The 18,060-nt window shown below is 38.2% G+C and overlaps 1 protein-coding gene across 4 annotated transcripts in view; it reads right to left on the bottom strand.

Moving 5' to 3' along the window:
• Nvl (nuclear VCP like) overlaps positions 1-18,060 on the bottom strand; it is a 141,283-nt gene that overhangs the window by 71,220 nt on the left and 52,003 nt on the right. For all 4 annotated transcript variants that reach the window (XR_007104441.1, XR_007104440.1, XM_047521430.1 and 1 more), the window contains 2 exons: positions 8,619-8,868; positions 7,054-7,272 (listed from right to left, as the gene is read on the bottom strand). Coding sequence is in view for 2 of the 4 variants with exons in the window: in XM_047521430.1 (XP_047377386.1) it covers positions 7,054-7,272; positions 8,619-8,868 (469 nt within the window). In the remaining 2 variants the exon portion in view is untranslated. The remainder of the gene's footprint in view (positions 1-7,053; positions 7,273-8,618; positions 8,869-18,060) is intronic.

Genomic DNA, 18,060 nt, shown 5'->3' with positions numbered 1-18,060 from the left:
TTTCTTTACTTTTCTTGCTCTCTTTTCCTTTTGTTTACCTGTTCCCTCAAGAGTCTCTTTCTCCCTTCTCACATGCTAACAACCAACTTCTTTTGATTACTCTCTCTTTCTATTACCTAGAACTTCTATATATTCTTTTCTTATCCCATTAACAGCTACATCCTTCAACCCTCTGCATCCTTTTTGTCCTCCATTAGAAACTGTAGGCCTTATTGTAAATCTATTTGTTATACTGAAAATAATAATTGAACTCAATCTGTTTATTATGACAATATTGTTAACGTTCTCATAGGGGCTATTTGGTCTAGGGTTGCATACTGTCTGAACTGGGCACTGCTAATATTGATCTCCCCCTTAAAGAAAAGGTTTTGGAAACCTATAGGGTCACTATAAGCCTACATGGGGGAAACTACAATACCCCAGATCTGCACTGCAGGAGGGGAAGAGAGGTGAACAACATGAAAAAACAAGGGAAGAAAATGATCCAAACAAATCTAGATTCTTTTTTTTTTGGGTGCTGGGGATTGAACCCAGGGCTTTGTGCTTGCAAGGCAAGCACTCTACCGACTGAGCTATCTCCCCAGACCCCTAGATTCTTATTAATAGAATCCAGTGACAATATGGTAGAAGAAATGTCAAAAAAGGGCTTCAGATTATACATGATTAAGATGATTCATGAAGCAAAGGATGAGATAAGAAAAAAAATGCAGGCAATGAATGATAATGCCAATAAGCAATTGAAAGAGCAACTGCAGGAAACAAAAGATCATTTCAACAAAGAGATAGAGATTCTCAAAAAAAAAAAAAAAAAAAACCAAACGGAAATCCTTGAAATGAAGGAAACGATAAACCAAATTAAAAACTCTATGGAAAGCATCACCAACAGATTAGACCACTTGGAAGACAGAACCTCAGACAATGAAGACAAAAAACTTAATCTTGAAAATAAAGTTGCCCCAACAGAGAAGATGGTAAGAAATCATAAACAGAATCTCCAAGAACTATGGGACATCATGAAAAGACCAAATTTAAGAATTATTGGGATTGAGGAAGGCACAGAGATTCAAACCAAAGGAATGAACAACCTATTCAATGAAATAACAGAAAATTTCCCAAACCTGAAGAATGAAATGGAAAATCAAATACAAGAGGCTTACAGAACACCAAATGCACAAAATCACAACAGATTCACACCAAGGAACATTATAATGAAAATGCCTAACACAAAAAATGAAGACATGATTTTGAAGGCCGAGAGAGAAAAGCATCAGATTACATATAGGGGGAAACCAATACGGATATCAGCAGATTTCTCAGTCCAGACTCTAAAAGCTAGAAGGGCCTGGAACAACATATTTCAAGCTCTGAAAGAACATGGTTGTCAATCAAAAATCATATACCCAGCAAAACTAACCATCAGATTTGAAGACGAAATAAAATCCTTCCATGATAAACAAAGTTAAAAGAATTTACAAATAGAAAGCCTGCACTACAGAATATTCTCAACAAAATATTCCATGAGGAGGAAATGAAAAACAACAATCTAGGTCAGCAAAGGGAGGAACTACCTTAGAGAAAAATCCATTCAAAGGAGAAACCAAGCCAAGTCAAAAACCAAAAAATAAGACCAAATGACTGGGAATACAAATCATACCTCAATAATAATGCTGAACGTTAATGGCCTAAACTCATCAATCAAAAGACAAAGACTGAGGGCTGGGGATATAGCTCAATTGGTAGAGTGCTTGCCTCAAAAGCACAAGGCCCTAGGATCAATCCCCAGCACCACAAAAAAAGAAAAAAGAAAAAAAAAAGAAAAAGACTGGCAGAATGGATTAAAAAGAAAGACCCAACAATATGCTGCCTTCAAGAGATAGATCTCATAGAAAAAGACACCCATAGACTAAAGGGGAAAGAATGGGAAAAAACCTACCACGCACACAGACTCAGTAAAAAAGTGGGAGTTTCCATCCTTATTTCAGGTAAAATGGACTTCAAGCCAAAGTTAGTCAGAAGGGATAAAGAAGGACATTTCACACTGCCTTATTAAGGGGACCATAAATCAGGAAAACATAACCATCATAAATATTTATGCCCCAAACAAGGGCGCATCCATGTACATCAAACAAATCCTTCTCAATTCCAGGAATGAAATAGACCACATCGCAATAATTCTGGGTGACTTTAACACACCACTGCCACTGCTGGATAGATCTTCCAAACAAAAACTAAACAAAGAAACCATAGAACTCAATAACACAATTAATAACCTAGACTTAACAGACATATATAGAATATTCCATCCATCAACGAGCAAATTCACTTTCTTCTCAGCAGCACATAAAACCTTCTTGAAAATAGACCATATGTTATGCCACGAAGCAGCCCTTAGGAAATGCAAAAAAAACAGAGATACTGCCTTGTGTTCTTTCAGATCATAGTGGAATGAAATTAGAAATCAATGACAACATAAGAAACAGAAATTACTCCAACACCTGGAGACTAAATAATATGCTATTGAATGAAACACGGATAACAGAAAACATCAGGGAGGAGATAAAAAAATTCTCAGAGGTAAATGAGAATGACAATACAATATATCAAAATCTCTGGGACACTATGAAAACAGTACTAAGAGGAAAATTCATTGCATGGAGCAATGAAAAGAAAAGAATAAAAAGTCAACAACTAAATGACCTAACATTACAGTTCAAAGCTCTAGAAAAAGAAGAACAGAACACCACCAAATGTAGTAGAAGACAGGAAATAATTAAAATCAGAGATGAAATTAATGAAATTGAAACAAAAGAAACAATTCAAAAATTTGACAAAACAAAAAGTTAGTTCTTTGAAAAAGTAAACAAAATAGACAAACCCTTAACCACACTAACAAAGAGGAGAGAGAAAACTCAAATTACTAGAATTCATGATGAAAAAGGAAATATCACGACAGACATCACTGAAATACATAACATGATGAGAAGCTACTTTGAAAATGTATATTCCAACAAAATAGAAAATGCCAAAGACATCAACAAATTTCTAGAGACATATGCTCCTCCCAAACTGAACCAGGAGGACATACACAATTTTAAACAGATCAACATCAAGCAGTGAAATAGAAGAAGCCATCAAAAACCCACCATCCAAGAAAAGTCCAGGACCAGATGGATTCTCAGCCAAGTTCTACAAGACCTTCAAAGAAGAACTCATTCCAGTACTTCTCAAAGTATTCCAGGAAATAGAAAAGGAGGGTACCCTACCAAACTCATTCTATGAAGATAATATCACCTTCATATCCAAACCAGGAAAAGACACATCAAGGAAAGAAAATTTTAGACCAATATCCTTGATAAATATGGATGCAAAGATCCTTAACAAAATACTGGCAATCCGTATCCAAAAACATATTGAGAAAATTATGCACCATGATCAAGTGGGGTTCATCCCTGGAATGCAAGGATGGTTTAACATCCGCAAGTAAATAAACATAATCCATCATGTCAATAGACTTAAGGATAAGAATCATATGGTTATTTTAATTCACGCAGAAAAAGCATTCGACAAAATACAACACCCCTTCTTGCTCAAAACACTAAAAAAATAGGGATAGTGGGAACATACCTAAATACTATAAAGACTATTTATGCTAAGCACATGGCCAACATCATTCTTAATGGAGAAAAACTGAAAGCATTCCCTTTAAAAATGGGAACAAGACAGGGATGCCCTCTTTCACCACTTTTATTCAACATCATACTTAAAATACTAGCCAGAGCAATTAGACAGACTAAAAAAATTAAAGGGATACGAACAGGAAGAGAGGAACTTAAGCTGTCACTATTTCCTGATGACATGATTCTATATTTAGAGGATCCAAAAATTCCTCCAGAACACTTCTAGACCTCATCAATGATCAGCAAACTAGCAGGATATAAAATCAACACGCATAAACCTAAAGCATTTTTATACATAAGCGATGAAACATCTGAAAGGGAAATGAGGAAAACAACTCCATTCACAATAACCTCAAAAAAAAAAAAAAAAAAAAAAAAAAAAACTACTTGGGAATCAATCTAACCAAAGAGGTAAAAGATCTCTACAATGAAAACTACAAAACACTGAAGAAAGAAATTGAGGAAGACCTTAGAAGATGGAAAGATCTCCCATGTTCTTGGATAGGCAGAATTAATATTATCAAAATGGCCATACTTCCAAAGGTGCTACACAGATTTAATGCAATTCCAATTAAAATCCCAACGACATTTCTCATAGAAACAGAAAAAGCAATCATGAAATTCATCTGGAAGAACAAAAGACCCAGAATAGCCAAAGCAATCCTGGGCAGGAAGAGTAAAGCAGGAGGTATCACTATACCAGACCTTAAACTCTACTACAGGGCAATAGTAACAAAAACAGCACGGTATTGGCACCAAAACAGACAGGTAGATCAATGGTACAGGATAGAAGACATGGAGACATACCCACATAAGTACAGTAACCTCATACTAGACAAGGGTGCCAAAAACTTACAATGGAGAAAAGATAGCCTCTTCAACAAATGGTGCTGACAAAACTGGAAGTCCATATGCAGTAAAATGAAATTAAATCCCTATCTCTCACTCTGTACAAAACTCAACTCAAAATGGATCAAGGATCTAGGAATTAGACCTGAGACCCTTCACCAAATAGAAGAAAAAGGACGCCCGAATCTCCATCATGCTGGCCTAGGACCAGAGTTCCTTAACAAGACCCCCATAGCACAAGAAATAAAAGCAAGAATCAATAAATGGGATAGATTCAAACTAATTAGCTTTTTCTCAGCACAGGAAACAATCAATGCAAAAAAAGAGCCTACAGAGTGGGAGAAAATCTTTTTCACACACACTTCAGACAGAGCACTCATCTCCAAAGTGTATAAAGAACTTAAAAACTATACACCCAAAATACAAAGAACCCAGTCAATAAATGGGCTAAGGAACTGGGCAGACACCTCACAGAAGAAGATATACAGGTGATCAACAAATATATGAAAAAGTGCTCATCATCCTTAGTAATTAGAGAAACGCAAATTAAAACCACCCTAAGATTTCATCTAACTCCAATTAGAATGGCTGTTATTAAGAACACAAGCAATAATAAGTGTTGGCGTGCATGTGGGGAAAAAGGCACACTCATACATTGCTGGTGGAGTTACAAATTGGTACAGCCACTCTGGAAAGCAGTATGGAGATTCCTCAGAAAGCTTGGAATGGACCCACCATTTGACCCAGCTATCTCACTCCTTGGTTTATACCCAAAGGACTTAAAATCAGCATACTACAGTGATGCAGCCACATCAATGTTCATAGTGCTCAATTCACAATAGGGAGATTGTGGAACCAACCTAGATGCCCTTCAATTGAAAAATGGATAAAGAAACTGTGGCATATGTACACAATGGAATATTACTCAGCCATAAAGAAGAATAAAATTATGGCATTTGCTGGTAAATGGATGAAGTTGGAAAATATCATGCTAAGTGAAATGGACCAAGCCCCAAAAACCAAAGGCCAAATGTTTTCTCTGATAAGTGTTTGACAATAAATAACAATGGGGAGTTGCGGGGGGGAAGAGAAGAATGAAGGAACTTTGGATGGTGTAGAGGAAAAAGGGGTGTGAGGGGGTGGGGATGGAAAAACAGAATGAAACAGACAGTGTTACCCTATATATATACATATACATATGTATGATAAAATGAATGGTGTGAACCTACATTGTGTACAATCACAGAAATGAAAAGTTGTACCCCGTTTGTGTACAATGAATCAAAATGTGTCTGTAAAAATAAAAAATACTTTAATAAAAAAAAAGAATGTCCCTTTTAACACATGAAGTTGAACATCTTTTTATGTTACCAGTCACTGTTTTTTCTTCTTCTGTGAAATGTACATTCATTTTTCTACTGATTCATGTGTCTTTTTATTACAGTTTTATAATTATATAGAATACTTTTTAATTTAACTAACAAGTGTTGAAAAAATATTCTTCTGGTTTGTGGCTTGTCTTTTGTGTGTATGTGTGGTGCTGGGGTTTGAACCCAGGGCCCTGTGCATGGAAGGCGAGCACTCTACCAACTGAGCTATATCCCTAGCCCGTGGCTTGATTTGTTATATTGTCAATAAACAGAAATTGCTAATTTGCAGGGGGGGGAAGAAATGTCCCTAGACTGTGGCTTGTCTTTTTACATTGTCTATAAATAGAGGTTGGGCCGGGGCTATATCTCAGTAGGTAGAATACTTGCCTTGCAAGCCCAAGGTCCTGGGTTCAATCCCAGCAGCACATGCATGCAAGAATGAATGAATAAATGAATGAATGAATAAATAAAAGATGCTTAGATTTTTTGGGGGGGATGTCCCTTCTGACCTACACATGGTGGTGCATACCTATAATCCCAAGTACTCAGGAGGCTAAGGCAGGAAGATCACAAGTTTGAGGTCAGTCTTAGCAATTTAGCAGGATTCCTCTCTAAAAAAGGAATGAGGATGTAGCTCACAAATAGAGTACTCCTGGGTTCAATCCCAATATCATACACAGAAAAAGAATGCCCCTTGTAACTGCAACTTACCCACAAAGAACCTCACAAGGAACTGCTGGCAGGACTACCTGAATTTCCACTGCTGTGAAAAGGCAGTGATCTCATGACCTCGGTATGTGAGTGGTACTGACACTTGTGCAAGTCCCTCTGCCCTCCTGGGGTCTCAACCTGAGATAACCAGGCACAAAGTTATGTTTCCTGGGAAAATATGAACTGGCTCCACTCCACTTTCCCAATCCTCTTCCCTTTACAGGTGGTAAAGAGGAACCTTTGTCCATAATGATCCCTACCCTGGGACCCTGATTCAAGACTTAACTAAAAATAAAACTCACTGAAAAAGTAGAAATAAAGAGGAAGAAAGAGAACATATAGTCAAGTCACTTTAGACATACAATCTGGTCATCGTGTATGTACCTTTATTTCTGATTCTCAACTTACCAAACATACCAACAGCATTTAGTAACTGATACACCTACCAATATTGCCATCGTGAGTTCTTCTCTAATATCTTCCAGGGCACCGATATCTGCCCATGTCACATTTGGGACAGTGGCAAAGCCTTCCCTTTTGGCAGAAGGTTGGACTGAGGCTAGAGCCACAATGAAATCATTCAATTCAATGCGTAGTTCTTGCATCTGCTCCTCTGAAAGGGGATCTTGGTCTCTTAGCAACCCCAGCAGCCTTTGCAATTCATCCTTAAAGGAAATAATTGAGGTGGGGGAAAGCTTGTTATAACATTTTATCAGTTTGTTAAAAAGTTACAAGTTGTACTTTTAAAAATTATTACTCCAATATTCTTTAAGTTACAGTGAACTTCATAAATAACTTTCTCTCTTTGACATAAGATATGTTCATTTTATTCTAAACAGTTCACATGCCTGATCAAGTAAAGGTAAATCAACTAATCAAATGTAAGAATAATTTCTACGCACTATACTAGGGTTAGATAGAGCAATCACAAGGAGTTGGCAAATATCCATTTCATCAACCATGATATTTCCCATTTCATTTATAAATATTTATGAAGCAGCTAAATTCTGATGAAATTAAAGCAAAGTTACTTACTCTGGTGACAGTATAATTTCATTAAATAATTCCCTGATGGCTTATTAACTAAATATAGAGCAGGCAATTTTCCTAGTACTATGAATCTTGAACTTCAAAGGCAAGATTCTTGATTTGGGGAAGAACATGAAGGGAGAGGTGTAATACATGAGTAACTCTAAGAAATTCAATCTTTAAAATTCTAACTTTGAGCCAGGCATGGTGGCACACACCTACAATTCCAGCGGCTCAAGAGCCTGAGGCAAGAGGATCATGAGTTCGAAGTCAGCCTTGGTAACTTAGTGAGGCCTTAAGCAACTTAGTGAGACCCTATCTCAAAACAAAAACCAAAAAACAAACAACAACAACAACAACAAAAAAAACAAAGAGAAGAGCTGGAATGTGGTTCACCCATGGATTCAACCCCTGGTACAAAAAAAAAATCTAACTTTGAGAAAAAAATCCTAACTTATACGCAATTTATAAGAAGAATGAATCTGTTATTATTTTTAACAAAAATGTTGACTTCCAATAAGCAACAACAATAACAACAACAAAAAAAGATCTGAAAAGAAAAAACCTGGACTAAAGACTCTGCTTTGTAAAATAGAGGCTGTGCAGCCTGGGGCAAGTCCCAACATCGTAGGCTTAGGTTTTTGATGATAAAATGGGGAAAAAAATATTTTCTTCACAAGATTATATTAGAAGTGCAAACTATAAAATGATATATATTATATATATTTTACTGAGATTTTACTCAAAAATATGACACTGATCTTGGACTGATAAATTTTCATCTCACATTCACACAACTGATCTCCAGAGCCGACTGCAGACAGAAACAAGGATTTGTTTATGCCAGCAAACTACCATAGTCCACCTACTCAAAAGTTAACTAGGAAATATATGCCAATGTCCTGACATGGGCTGGCAAGCTTTTTCTGTAAAGAACTAACATTTACTTGAATTTAATATAACATAAATATTTGTAAGTAACCTGAGTTTCAGATGTGGGTTCAGTTCCCAGTCTTTCTTCCTGGCCTCCTTCAGGTGACAAACACTGAATCTCAGGATCTTTCTTCTGCTGCTCATGTACCTTCATCAAGACCCTATTGACTGCACACATAGCTGCCTCTCGGCAGAGTGCCATCAAATCAGCACCAACAAAGCCTGGAGTCAGGTGTGCTAAGTGACAAAAATTAAAAGTCTCAGGAAGTCTCAGTTTTCGGCACAAAGTCTGAAGTATCCTGTAGAAAAGACGGAGAACAAATTTCAGATTCTTAATCTAACAGAAAAAACAAGTAGTCAAATGTATTTATTTGAAGAGCTTTATTATGTTAAAGTCGGTCAATAGTATAACAGGCAGTATATAAGATCAAATATTTCATTCATTCAACAAATGCTAAATCATGATTACATCTCACATTATTCCAGAAAGGATCATGGTAGACATCTACTTGTTAAGAACTACACTATGTGTTGGGAAGAATACAAAGATGTTCAAAACATTTTTCTTTTAGAATTTTACAGTATTACAGAGAGACTAAAGATAAATAACTGTGGGGTACTTTTAGAGTAGATTTAATGGGCATCTACCTGATATAAAAGTCTCTGCACTTAAATAAAACATTACTTCTATTCATCACCAAGTTATCATAATATATACTTTACTATCCAATTTTACATTAGGACATTTACTTTTCCAACTTTACCTTTATCAACTGTTTATTCCTTATATTACAAGTGTTAGAATTTTTTTCAACCCAAGTGGCAACATGTGTCAAATGATATCTGGACTCCTAGATAATTATTATTAAAGGAAAATCACTGAAAAATTATTTGGGATCATGAAAATAGAAGCAGAAAAACATAACTGACAAATGAAAAATAATTTACTTAGATACTCTAAAAGATGGGAACCACAAAAAGGTTCCATCACATACCTATTTCCAAAAGACATAAACCCAATTTGCTGCTATGCATAGGAATACTAAGAAAATTTTAGATGATACGAAAAATGGCTACCAATATAAATAGCATCCTTTTCTTAGTTATAATCTAAAAAGACAAGAACAAGAAATGGAGGCATAAACTCCATGGATAATCTACAGACTTTACTTCTCCCAGTCTATCCTGGAAATAATGCAGAAAATGTATAGCAAGAGGATATGTATGTATACATTATTTTTTAAGATACAGGGTCTTGCTAAGTCACCCAGGTTGTTTCCAATTTGCTGGGCTCAAGCAATCCTCTAGTCTCAGCCTCCTGAGTAGTTGGAACAACAGATGAGCACTGCTGTGCAAAGCTTCTAATTTTTTTGTTTTGTTTATTTTTTGGTGCCAGGGACTGAACTCAGAAGCACTCAAATCTCTGAGCCACAACTCCAGTCCTTTTTTGTATTTTATTTAGAGACAGGGTCTCACTGAGTTGCTTAGTGCTTCACTGTTGCTGCAGCTGGCTTTGAACTCCTGATCCTCCTCAGCCTCCACTGGGACTACTGAAGTACACCACTGGGCCTGGCCTAATCTTTATTTTTTGAGACAAGTTCTTGCTATGTTGTCCAGGCTGGCCAGTCCGTATTTTTAAGAGGTCTTTAAGCTACTAACATTATCTTGGGTGGCACTACATAGACAGAGGTGTTTATGATGATATAAGATACTTCAGGAAACACATAATTTTAGGGTCCTGGTATATGCACATTTTACTTTGAATGTGGGTCTTTTCATGTTAGTTCTAGCTGATGTGCTAAATACTATAAAAATCAACAAAGGTTCAAAATATAGGGATTTCTCAGTCTAGATGTTCACTGACAGATAAACAGAGAAAATGTGCTATATATAACAGTGAAGTTGTATTTAGCGTTAAAGTATGAAATATGTCATTTATTAGAAAATGGACAGAACTAGAGAATATCATACTAAGTAAAATAAGCAAGACTCAGAAAGTCAAGGGTCTTGTGTTTTCTCTCATAAATGGAAGCTAAAGAGAAAAAAGGGGAAGAGGACCTCATAAAAACAGAAGGAGATCAGTTACAGTAGAGGAAGGGAAGCAGGAGGAAGAAGAAGGGGAGGGAAAGGGGACATACTGGGGAATGAAATTGACTGAATTATGTTATGTGTATTTATGAACATACCACAATGAATCCCACTATTATATATAATTGTAATACATCAAAACATTTTAATTAGGCTTCCTAAATTAAATGGTCAAGATTTTATAATTTATTTGACTAACAAGATGAATTTTTGCTAAATTTTTAAATAAACTTTTAATGAATTTTAATAAATTTTAATAAATAAATAAATAAATTTTAATAAATAATTTAATAAATAAATTTAATAAATTTTAGAATGGTTTCAGATTTATAGACTGCAAAGACAGTACAGAGAGTTCAGTATACCCCAAACTCCTCTTTTATTATTAAGGATAGTTTTTAGGATTATTGGTCCAATATTTTACAGAATGTCCCTCAATTGGGATTTGTCTGATATTTTTCTAATGACTAGAGAGTTAAGGTGTTTTGGGAAGAAGACTACAGAGGAAAACTGGCATTCTTATCACATCACATTAAGAACACACACTGATTTATCATTGTGGATGTTAACCTTAATTGCTGGTTTAAGATAATGTTTGAAAGGTTTTCCACTGCTGGGCCTGGCAGCACACACCAATAGTCCCAGTAACTCAGAAGGTCAAGGCAGGAGAATCACAAGTTTAAGGACAGCATCAGCCACTTAATGAGACCCTGTCTCAAATAAAAAATAAAAAGGGCTGAGATGTAGCTCAGTAGTAGAGTACTCTTGGGTTCAATCCCTAGTTGGAGGAATGGGGAGGAAGAGAAGAGAAGTGGAGCGAAGTGAAGAAAAGGCAGGCCACTATAAAGTTACTCTTTCCTCCCAATCTTCCCAAACTGTACTCTTTAGGAAGAAGTCACTGTGCATAGCTTACAGTTAATAAGTATGGAGTTATAACCCACAAGCCCCAGAGACATCAATCTACAAAAATTATATGATATTCTTCTGAACCAGATACTTCCTTACTCTCAATCACTTACTCATTTATTTATTATCACTACAAACAAACAGATACCTGATTAACTGTAATCCTGAACCTCCACATTACTAGGTTCCAGAATGCCAGCATGATAAATGAAAAAGGATCCTGGCAGTGCCTTTTTTTTTTTCTTTTTGCAATGCAAGGCCCTTGCATGTGCTAGAAAAGCACTCTACCATTGAGCTAGTGATATTTCAAACATTGGGAATGGACTAGGGTGAAATTTAGTGGTAGAGCACTTGCAGAGCATGTGCAAGGCCCTGTCTTTGATCCCCAGCACCGCAAAAAAAAAAAACAAAATAACAGTAATAAAAAATAAAACACCCGGATTAAAAATAAGCTGAAAGGAAGTCATATTATTGGACAGTAGGGCATTGGACTATGAAGCATTGGAACTTTGCTGTCAAAATAATTAAAGGAAATTATTTTTAACAGTTTTTTTTAGGCAGGGAATTCTATATTAAGCAAGTGATATTAAAGGAAGAAAAAAAGAGGGAAGGAAGAAAGGGGGAAAAGAAGAGAACAGAACAGACTTTTTGGACACAAAAGGTCCCTGATTAATCACACATTATATCTCACTAATGAAAAATGTACTCTGGCAAAAAAAAAAATGGAATAACCAGAAAAAAAAAGACAATATGGGTTCTAGGAAACAGGTAATCTAAGATAAGAAAAAGTCCGATTTGGGGACAATAACTGTGCAGCAGGCCCAGTAAGCTACCACTCCAGATTGAAAATGAAGACAAAAGCATTCTCACAGGAATGTCTCCATGAGGGAAAAATGGAACCCGCAATGTGTTAGTTTTCTCTCACTAAAATAAATACCTGAGATAACCAGGTGATAAGAGAGAAAAGGTTTATTTTAGTTCACAGTCTGTCTATGATCAGGCTGACACAGTACTTTCAGGCCTCTGATGTGTAGGGGAGTACATCATGGTAGAGCAAAACTGCTCCCCTAGGGCTATGAAGCAAAAGAGAAGGAAAAAGGAGGGGAAAGACCAGGATCCCACAATCCCATTCGAGGGCACTCCCTTCAATGACCCGAAGATCTCCCACTAGGTTCCACCTCTTAATTAAGTTTCTACCACCTCCCAATAGCACCAAGCTAGGGAATATGCTTTTAATACATAAGCCTTTGGGGAAAATTACGGAGCCAAACTGTATCACTGCAAACTGTGATAAGGTTTGACCAAGCAAAAATTAAAATGCATTGAGAGATGTTTAACAGTAGAACAAGAGCATCAGAGAATTAAACAAACAAGTACAGGGTAACCATGAATTCTAGAAAAAAGGTGAAGAGAGGGAATGTGGTAAGAGTATATCACTTGACTCATTAGTAAACACAGATGAGAAAGAAAATGTTAAAGGTGGATATAGTCAAAATTCATAATATTATAACTATATTTGAAAATGGCAAAAAAATAAAGGTTATAGTTTGAAAAGGTAAACTGTTCATCCATCCTAACAGAAAATCAATGGGAAATCGTTAACATTACTGGTCAACAAGAAACATGACAAGAAGTGTATTGCTGCTGTGGTATAATATGGAAGAAGGAAGCAGGTAGGGGACTACCGTGTTTTGAAAAAATTTATTATCACTCTTTGGCTTTTGACTATGTACAAAAGTACCTTCACTGAAAAAAAAAGAAAGAAAGAAAAAAGAAAAAAAACTATTAAGGAAAAAAGGCTGTGAGAAAAAAAAATTTTTTGTATGGAGCTAGATCGAAAAATAACAACTCTTGGGGCTGGAGTTTTGGCTCTGGTAGAGCACTTGCCTCGCATGTGTGAGGCACTGGGTTCGATTTTCAGCACCACATATAAATAAATGAATAAAATAAAAGTCTATCAATATCTAAAAAGAAATTTAAAAAAAAAGTAACAACTCTTGTCCCTAATTCAATAAATATGAAACAAGCACTAACTATGTGCCAAGTGAATCTACAAAGATGAGAAAAACATGGTTTCTACATGAGGCTCACATTTGAATTCCAATATAAAAGGGAAAATGTCAAATTTTGCATTAAATGTTAATATTATTTTGATACTTATGCAATCCTACAAACACCAACTTTAAAAATTATTCAAACTTAAGGAACGTGAAAACGTTACCCTCTCTGAAACTAATTCAACATTACTAAGAATGAGTCAAGTGATTCTTTACCATATTACATACTCTACAAAGTCCAGGAAAAATAAACACAAATCATATGATACATACATCAGGAGTGTTTTAGAAGCATAGGTGTGGAGTATGAAGCTTATTTGTGGACCACTGTTGGTCTAAGGTTTCAAAATTTCCAGCCCTAGAAGTAAGAATTTCTCAGGTTTCCAAAATGTGGCTTGTAATAAGAGTCATTGAAAAGAATGCCAAGCCTTCTTTGCATTTTTCAAAGCCAGTTATCATCCTGTATTTTTTAATCAACCTAAAAAAGTCTGGTTAATGAAAGAGAAACCAAAGAATTCAAAAAATAATTTAAAACCAATAACCAGGATGAACGTCACTAAAAGCATGAGAACAGACTACTTTATGAGTCTTCTCACATGATTCACAGGAAATACCAGCATTACCTAAGGAAGAATTTTGCTTAAAGAACAAAGCTTCATCTAACCAAACCCTTGTATTTAACATCTAGTTTGTAGGAAAATACAGGAATAAAAGAACAGGGTAAGTGACATATCAAGGATACAATGAGCCAAATCCAGAAAGTGGGAAGTTATATAGGACAACAACCTGTTTCTTCCATAAATAAAATGGCAAGAAAAAAAAAAAAAAAAAAGGGAGAGGGCTGGGGTTGTAGGTCAGTGGTAGAGCACTTAATTAGCATGTGTGAGGCAATAGTTCGATTCTCAGCACTGCATAAAAATAAATAAATAAAATAAAGGTATCGGGGGCGGGCCAAGATGGCGGACTAGAGGGCGGCTGCATTTCACGCTGCTCCAGGACGCAAGATTCAAAAGAGGAGATAGTGAGAGACTTGGGACCAACTCAAAGCTGCTGGGTGAGTCTCTCCTGTTGGGGAGGCGTCCCAGATGGGGCGGTAGCCCCGGAACGCAGGGAATTTGTGAAGTGGAGTTGCTCGGCGAGACGCCCCTCCCCCCACTGGAGCGGTAAACACGGACAACTGGGATCATCGTAGAGGAGGCGGCTCAGCATAGCGCTTGGACTCGAGCAGCCGCTGGGGCTCCGGGCGGCTGCCTGGGGAGGAGCTGCGTGGTGAGCTGTTTGGACCCAGAGTGACCACTTCCGAACACCGGGGGGTTGCCCGGAGGAGGAGGAGAGGCCCGGCGGGTCGCTTGGGTCTAGGAGTGACTGCATCAGAGCCACGGGCGGTTGCCAGAGGAGGAGCTGCGTGGTGAGCTGTTTGAACTCAGAGTGGGCGCTCCTGAGCGCCGGGGGACTGCCCGGAGGAAGAGGAGGAGCACGGCGGGACGCTTGGTCTTGGAATGACTGCATCAGAACCACAGGCGGTTGCCAGAGGAGGAGGTGTGTGGTGAACTGTTTGAACTCAGAGCTAGCGCTCCTGAGTGCCGGGAGGTTGCCCAGAGGAGGAGGAGGAGCGTGGCTTGTTGTTTGACCTGGGAGTGACTGCATCAGAGCTGCGGGCGGTTGCCGAAGGAGGAGCTGCGTGACGAGCTGTTTGAACTCGGAGCAGCTGCTCCAGAACACTGGTGGCCTGCCTGGAGGAGGAGAGCGGTGGGACGCTTAGTCTGTGAGTGACTGCATCAGAACCACAGGCTGTTGCCAGAGGAGGAGGCGAGTGGTGAGTTGATTGGACTAAAAGCAACCGCTCCGGAACACCGGTGGCCTGCCTGGAGAAGGAGCGTGGTGAGTCACCTGGTCTCGGAGCCACCGCTCCTGAACACCTGGGGGGCTACCCCAAGGAGGAGGAGGAGGAACAGGGCGGGTCACTTGGACCTGGAGTGACTGCCTAGGGCTACGGGTGGTTGGTGGGAGGAGGAGATCCAAAGTGAGTTGTTTGGATTCCTAGTGACTGCGTCGGAAACCGGGCGGCTGTCCGGAGGAGGAGGTGTGTGGCGGGTCTCTGTGTCTCGGAGCTATTGTACGGGGCTCCAGGTGGTGGCTCAGAGGAGGGGCTGCATAGCCAGGCGATTGGTGCAGAGCAGGGTCCCAGGAGCTAGGTGGCTTCTTGCTGGAAGAGCCGCACAGAGACACGCCTAGGGGCGAAGCGAAGTTTCCAGGGCGGCGGGCAGACTCTCTGGGAGAGGCAGCCTAAGGAGACTCGCCTGCGAAGGGTGAGGCTCCCAGGCCCAGGACGTAGGTCCGGGCCCCTGGGATCGTTGCAGAAGAAGACAGCCCAGCCCAGGGGGTAGTTGTAGATTGAGGGGAACCTCTAGGAGGGCAACTGACTAGCGAGACGTCCCCACCGAGTGACTCTTCCCGGCCAGGGGAGGTTTTCCCACAGGGACAGTAAAGTCAGAGACATAGGCACAAACAGGCCTTGCCTCAGCCCGCAGCCTACTTCCCCGTTGGATGACCATTGGTCAACAAGTGGAGGCACCTCTGCCCACTAGCAGGGAATATACGCCACCCTAGAGAGGCAGCTTCTTCGTGGAGCTCTGCATTATCAACCTCCTCCAAGACTTCAGGCTACTGAAGGATAAGAGGGGATATACTAACAATCTTCAGGGACATTATAAGTTGATAGAGGAAATCTGCAATATCTTAATGACCCACTGATCCCTGAACAATATGAGAAAACAAGGGAAGAAAATGCCCCAAACAAATCTAGATGTTACATCAATAAAATCCAACGACAGCATGGCAGAAGAAATGACAGAAAGGGAGTTCAGAATGTACATAATTAAAATGATTAGGGAAGCAAACGATGAGATGAAAGAGCAAATGCAGGCATTGAACGATCGCACCAATCGACAGTTAACAGAGCAAATTCAGGAAGCAAAAGATCATTTCAATAAAGAGTTAGAGATATTGAAAAAAAACCAAACAGAAATCCTTGAAATGAAGGAAACAATAAACCAAATTAAGAACTCCATAGAAAGCACAACCAATAGGATAGAACAGCTGGAAGACAGAACTTCAGATATTGAAGACAAAATATTTAACCTCGAAAACAAAGTTGAACAAACAGAGAAGATGGTGAGAAATCATGAACAGAATCTCCAAGAACTATGGGATATCATGAAAAGGCCAAATTTGAGAATTATTGGGATTGAGGAAGGCTTAGAGAAACAAACCAAAGGAATGAACAATCTATTTGAAGAAATAATATCAGAAAATTTCCCAAATCTGAAGAATGAAATGGAAAATCAAGTCCAAGAGGCTTATAGGACTCCAAATACACAAAATTACAACAGACCCACACCAAGGCACATTATAATGAAAATACCTAACATACAAAATAAAGACAGAATTTTAAAGGCTGTGAGAGAAAAGAACCAAATTACATTCAGGGGGAAGCCAATACGGATATCAGCAGATTTTTCAATCCAGACCCTAAAAGCTAGAAGGGCCTGGAACAACATTTTTCAAGCTCTGAAAGAAAATGGATGCCAACCAAGAATCTTATACCCAGCAAAACTTACCTTCAAATTTGACGATGAAATAAGATCATTCCATGATAAACAAAAGCTAAAAGAATTTACAAAAAGAAAGCCAGCATTACAGAACATTCTCAGCAAATATTCCATGAGGAAGAGATAAAAAACAAAGAAGCAAATCAGCAAAGGGAGGAATTATCCTAAAGGAACTGTCAAATAAAGGAGGAACCAAGATGTGTCAAAAATTTTAAATATGAACCAAATGACTGGGAATACAAATCATATCTCAATAATAACCCTGAATGTTAATGGCCTGAATTCATCAATCAAAAGACATAGACTGGCCGATTGGATTAAAAAGAAAGATCCAACAATATGTTGCCTGCAAGAGACTCACCTCATAGAAAGAGATACCCATAGACTAAAGGTGAAAGGATGGGGAAAAACATACCATGCACATGGGCTCAGCAAAAAAGCTGGAGTATCCATCCTCATTTCAGATAAAGTGGACTTCAAGCCAATGTTAGTTAGAAGGGATAAAGAAGGACATTTCATACTGCTTAAGGGAAGCATAAATCAGCAAGATATAACAATCATAAACATCTATGCCCCAAACAGTGGCTCATCCATATATGTTAAACAAATCCTTCTCAATTTTAGAAACCAAATAGACCATAACACAATAATACTAGGTGATTTTAACACGCCTCTTTCACCACTGGACAGATCTTCCAAACAAAAATTGAACAAAGAAACCATAGATCTCATTAACACAATCAATAATTTAGACTTAACAGACATTTATAGAATATACCATCCAACCAAGAGCGAATACACTTTCTTCTCAGCAGCACATGGATCCTTC

The sequence above is a fragment of the Sciurus carolinensis genome, chromosome 12, assembly GCF_902686445.1.
Source record: "Sciurus carolinensis chromosome 12, mSciCar1.2, whole genome shotgun sequence".
Classification (NCBI taxonomy): Eukaryota; Metazoa; Chordata; class Mammalia; order Rodentia; family Sciuridae; genus Sciurus; species Sciurus carolinensis.
The sequence above is the reverse complement of the archived record's forward strand: the minus strand, read 5'-3'. Positions and strand labels throughout refer to the sequence as shown.